The sequence below is a fragment of the Haliaeetus leucocephalus genome, unplaced genomic scaffold (assembly GCF_000737465.1).
Source record: "Haliaeetus leucocephalus isolate CR32 unplaced genomic scaffold, Haliaeetus_leucocephalus-4.0 Scaffold0, whole genome shotgun sequence".
Taxonomy (NCBI): Eukaryota; Metazoa; Chordata; class Aves; order Accipitriformes; family Accipitridae; genus Haliaeetus; species Haliaeetus leucocephalus.
In genome coordinates, this window is record NW_010972436.1 from 22,656,980 (window position 1) to 22,662,979 (window position 6,000).

The following is a 6,000-nucleotide window of genomic DNA, read 5'->3' on the forward strand; positions in this document are numbered from 1 at the left end:
TTCTCAGATACAATCCATTGCCTTTTCCTGTTTAAACAGCAACAACAACCTCTGCTTTTAATGAGATTGACTGAAAAGGTGAATGCACAGTAAAACTTCTTTGATAATTGGTGTCCCACAGTAGGCTGGGAGGGATTTGAGAAGAGGCAAGAGGAGAGCATCTCTTGAGCCGAATCCATGAGTTTGTATTTCTCCTGCTGTTAACAGCTTCTGTTCATCTCTGTAGGATGCTTGGATTCCCCCATGCATGTTCTACTGAAAGAAGGGGACCTTTAACACCTCTCTGCAGAACAGGCAGCTGCAGGATTTTCTTTAGTCTGCCTCCTTCACCATTTAGTACTAAAAGAATTGTGTAACTTCAAGCGTCTTACTGATAGACATGCTCAGCATAGGCCACTTGCTGTCTTCCTTGGCATTCAGCTGTATGGGGATCCTGGAGATATGGAAGGAAGTTATTCCTTTGAAAATGAGGAATGGAATTTTATTTCCCCAGCTGTATACACAGAGTTGCGGGTGGATGGCAGTGCCCCATATGATTGCAGACTGTTGTGCCTTCTACCCAGGTATGAAAAACAGGCAGGAGAGTGAGAGGTCACATCTGATACTGTTGAGGGTCACACAAACTCACGTGGACCAATCTGAAGATTTCCACCAGCTGCACAGCACAGTACTCATGCAGACCCAAGTGTAGATCAGTGAGATAGGGTCCACCGCATAAACAAAACATGTTTACATCAGTTAGTGTGCACATCTGCTTATTATCAAGGAGCCTTGGCCGACACAGGATAGCCCAGTGCTATTTCCCAACTCAGAAGGATCAGGAGGGGCTTCTGCTTACTCTTTGGGAGTATAACTACAGTGGCACTTGGTGCGCTTGAAGTGTTGGTAATCCTGATGGTCAGCCTTAATTCTGTTAAAAAAAGCTTTGGGGACTGTCAATCTTACCTTAATTCTCTGACTGAATATTTGCAAGCAAACCAGAAGATGTTTCTCCTTCTCTGGTTGCAATTTAATATTGTGCAACTAGTTGCCCAATACCGCATGTGTTGAAATGAACTCCTTTCAATGGGAAAGTCTGTGTTTTAGGATGAGTCCTAATGACTGTATGTCATTGGTCAAGTAGAGGAAATAGTGACTGTTCTCCGTTCCGCTGGGGTTAACTGGCTGGAGGGCATTTTGTTTTCCTTTGTTGGGATGTGGACTGGGGAGGATTGTAGCATCATAGATTGATGTCAGTGGGTTGAGTAAATTCTGCGTGAGGAAGAGGCACTGACCAGCCAACTCAGTAAGAACTTGTAGAAGAAAATGGCTCCAGCAGAGTGCTGAGATCTACCTGTTTCTTGTTAGAAAGGGCATCTTTCTAACAAGATCCAAGTCTGGATCTCCTCTCATGGGTTAGTAGGAACAGACATTAGCTTCAGACATTATTAGCCTTACTGCCTTTTACTGTATCCCCTAAATCCAACTGAATGTCTGGTTTGTTCTGAACATACTTTCTCCTCTGCATTATGTGTTAAGATTTGTGTGCGTACAGATGTATGAAATCCTTTGGGATGAGGTGAGGTATATAAGCACCTACTGGTAATAAACTGTGGAATTTTAAACCTATATAAAAAGGTAGCATTTGTTCTGGGAAAATTGGAATAAAGTTGACATTACAAATAATGGTGAATTTATATTTTGGTTTGGAGCATCATACATATGAGCTTTCTCTTTCTTTTTTTCCTTAGTAGCTTATAAAAAGATATGTGACACATCGTCTCTTGCTTGTTATCCCATTTTGAATTAGCCTGTTCTGAAAATATGCTAATTATGATAACAGATCGAGGATTTGATCTTAAGAGTTGCCAGTATCTCAATTTCGTTATCTTCAATATGAGAGCTCTTCTTGCATCACAGATTTAGATCCTCTAATTGCATATTGACATATGGAAGGTAGATTTGTAAGTACTTCTTGCAATCCTCAGATGATAGGAATAAAAAACTCTACCTTCTGCCCATACAGACATAACTTAAAATATTTACTGAGCACTTAAACCTAAAAGGCTAACGTGATGGAACTGGCCACTTTGTACTGCATGACAAATCAGCAACGTGACATGCTGGGAAGTGGACGACCGTGGCTTTTCTGTGGAAGGTCTCTCGAGCATCCAGATGCTAGGCAGGGCATACACTGCCGCTGGTTGTTTCTAGGTATTTGAGTGCCTGATAAATTTGAAGCTCCTCTGCTTATCCTCCCTGGAAAGCGTGAAACCTTTTTTTCCCCCCATTTTATAATCCCTCCCCTCTATCTCAGCCCCACAGTCTCTTGGCAGTCGTCTGGGAATGTTCTGCTGCTCCTGTCTTTAACTTCTGCATCTGCGTGTTTGTGAGCCCTCAGCAAAGGGTTCCCCCAGCCCCCTCCCCGCGGTGAGTGCTGGAGCGCTTGCTTCAGCTGCGGTCCCCAGCTTTGCTGGAGCAGGAGCAGTAGCACAAACCATATGATTCTTGACAGGTTCACAGCTGTCCGCACCACGCTGCAGAGTAGCTGTGAAACTCGCTGCTGCTGTTGTTTCACTTCACTCTGCCTGCAGAAAGCTACTGCTGGAAGTTGTGATACCGGAGCTGCCTTCCAGGCTCCAGAAATATCTGCTTTACCCCTGTATTCCTTTTTCAAATAATACCGCTTTAAAATTTAGTTGTTTTTTTTTTTTTAATTAGTTTCTTATTTCTCTTTTATAAACTTTAACATTATTGCATATTTGCTGTGACTTCACTTTAAGGAGCTTTGTTTATTTAGTCATAATTATCCTCCAGTCTTTTAATGAGCAGTGATAGTCTGTCCTAACAGGATGTATGAATAATTATTTATTCCACTGTGGATAATCTTGTGTTTGTAAGTAGTGTGATTTATATACCGTGGTGCTGCCTATTTAAATCTCTTAAGTCTCCTCACAAGTCTCTCTAGTCTCAACTAGCATAAATAGCTTTGCTTTCCCTTCTTACAAACTGCCTGCGAGGCCAGATCAGGTTTCACTGGTAGTCTAGTGGTTATATTCACTGACATACAAATAATAGTGTATTTGTTGCGCTATCACATGGAAAACTAGCTTTAAAATAGACATACGTACTGTTTAGCCATAACTATTCATTTTTGTCTATTCTTATGCTACATTTATCCATATTTTCTTTGCATCTTTTTATTTTCGGATACCTTTTTCTCAGGAGTTCTGGAACGTGTCAGACGTTTTACCGTAAGCTCCGGGGGTTGTGCTGGCTCACACTGGTCCTGTGTTCAAGCAGGTTCAGTGAGGGATGTGTGACCAAGGCCATGAATATGAGGATGAATGTTTCCTAACAGTACTATGGTAGGGTCTTATTTTGAGTACCATGAACGGGACCTATTTTACCTGCCCAACAACCTGCATGTCCCCAAAGGTCTGTCTGCCTTAAGGAAAGTGCAATCCTACTTACAGAGCATAAGTAAAAGTATTTGGCTTCATTCTGGGCTTCATTTTGGGCTTGTGACATACTGCTCCCTTCCTCAGCATCTGACTGTCTGGTATTACCAGTACTGTAATAGTAGAGCAGTTCAAAGGCATTTTACGTACCCACTTGTATTTTCTTTCTTCTCCGTGCACCCACCTCCCCCCACCCCACCCCAGTGTTGCTCTATGGTGAGGTCAAGAGACCCATCCCAGAGTGTGTTAAACCAAATCTAAGGGGCTTCGCTGGATTCTCAGGGTCTTCTGTTCTGATCTGGAACTTCCTTTTCTATTTTCGCCTTTTTCTGTTGCTGCTCTTGCCTTACCTGGCTGAAAAGCACCGGCACTCCTTATTTTCCCCCCCCAGGATTTAGTGAATATTATACAGGAGTTTAGCCTTGAGGTTTTCTCTTCCTCCCACCTGACTTCTCTCCACTCACCCACCCAACACAGAGTGCCACCTTGGAGATGTACTGAAATCTATTTAAATGGGATCCAGGCAAAAACAAGCCTCTATCCATCCAAGTGCCTGATTCCCTGAGGCATCTTTTTGGGGTCTTAAGGGCATAAATATGAAGAAAACAGAATTGCTCATTTAAGCATAAAAAAATGTGTTAGATGGCCTTCCTTTAATGTAAACTGCATTAGTTGCAGAAGTTCACATTTTAAGTTTGTGGATATGTTTATTATAGAAATATTTTTCAGTAGCTTCCATATGATGTGACACAAGGAGTGCTGTCAGAGCTGTCATTTCAATGCTGTTGCTATGTTATGCATGTTAAAACATAATTGCAAATGGTACAGGGATATTGTGGCGGTCACAGTTCTGTAAATATAAATTTCCTTTAGTAAAACTTACAGGTATCGTTTTGTTTTTAAATATTGAAGTAAATGAGGATATTTGGATTTGTGTATGCTGTATGTGTGACTGTAGCTATTGCTGTGATTTTCTCATTACTCTGTTTTTTCCCATGTTTCATTAAACCTTTTCGTGTATAGTATTTGCACATTGTGTTACACATGAGGTGTATGTGCTTACAGAAGGGTATATGTGTAGTAATGTTCTGTGTTCAAAAAGGCAGAGCTTTGCCTTTTCTATGATGGCAATGCCAAGTTCTTTTAATGCGTGTGAGGTGTTAATTAAGTTCTTCCTCCCATTCTTTTCTTTTTTACCCTGTTCTCCAGTGCCTTTTAGCAAGCCTGTTTCAAAAACGTTATATTAATCATTTGAATATTATATGTGGGGTTGTTTTGTTTTGTTAATCATGCACTTCTGTGAAGAAAAAAGTTCTTTTAATGTAACTTTAAATTAGCTGGAAATAGTGTTCCTGAATGCTGAATTCCAATACCTGACAGCACTTGGGACCTTTAATTGTTTTGTTATAAAGGGTTAAATTGGCATGAAAGTTGCTCTTTGATGGTGTATGCTTTGCTGTTTCCCCCCCCCCAAAGAAGTAATTGTCTTCCCTTTCACAGCGAACAACTCTGCGCCTTTTGTTACTGTGGAGAGCGGAGCTCATTGGGACAAGGAGACTTAAAACTATTCAGTCCAACTCCTGGGTATGTTATCCCATGGAAAAACCAGCCTTTAAATAAGAGTGAAGCCAGCGACAGCACCGATGGAGCTTGTGAGAGAACTCCAAGGCAAAACTCAGTGCCGCGCAAACAGAGAGGACAGAAGAAGTAAGTCTGTTCTACAGTAGATGTTTGCTTGTTTGTTTGTTTTGCATGAAGTTCAGGAAGTGTCTTTACAGAGACTGTGTACTGCAGTAGGCAAATAACTTGTATTTGTGAAAATGTGGGTCATTTGGCAGGGGACACACACACCAAACCAACGTGCAAGCAGTATAGGAATAGCTGTCTCTTCTGCTTTTTAAAGGTTGGTTGGTTTCTCCCCTCCAGTGAGCATCTTGACTCCTGAAGAAGGGAGAAAAGAAACATAGTTACCGTAAAGCGCAGATCCGCTTGTGAGGTTGAAGTAAAAGTGTGCACAAGCGTAGGAGATAAGGGACTTCTGACGCCTCAGGTATTCTGTAGGCCGGAGTACCGAGAGGCCTCTGCCCACCTTGTTGAAGCTCTCTCTTCCCCCTTGCCCTCCGAAGCCGGCTCTCGCAGGGGCGGCAGCAACCTTGTTCGTGTTTCCGACCCTTCGGAAGCGGGGTCCCCGTGGCAGGCGGGCTTGTAGCCATCGGAAGGGCAGCGAGAACCCCCACTCCTCCCGGGCTACTTCCACCTTTCTGTAATTCTGAGGAGCGGCAGGGACGTACACAACTCCGCAGCGGAGTTTTGTCTGATACACGGTGCGTCCAGCGACGGCGCTTAAGAGGTGACTGATGGGAGAATGGCGGTTTTTAAATCTATCCGCGCGTGAGTTTTTCCGTCGGTTCTAGGGATTGTGTCACCTAGACCGGCTAGGCGCGGTTTCATTCAGCGGCTTGCTTGCCAACCTCGCTCAGGGATCGCTCAGGCAGCCGGGTCCGCAGCCTCGGGAGCCGGGGCGGCGGGGAGGTGTGGGCGGCCGCCCTGCCCGGCCCGG

The 6,000-nt window shown here is 43.4% G+C and overlaps 1 protein-coding gene across 11 annotated transcripts in view; it reads left to right on the forward strand.

Annotated features, from left to right (window-relative positions):
- The window catches only part of KMT2C (lysine (K)-specific methyltransferase 2C), a 181,190-nt gene that overhangs the window by 51,540 nt on the left and 123,650 nt on the right, over positions 1-6,000 (forward strand). For all 11 annotated transcript variants that reach the window (XM_010586059.1, XM_010586023.1, XM_010586032.1 and 8 more), the window contains exon 4: positions 4,941-5,147. In XM_010586059.1, coding sequence (XP_010584361.1) covers positions 4,941-5,147 — 207 coding nt within the window. The remainder of the gene's footprint in view (positions 1-4,940; positions 5,148-6,000) is intronic.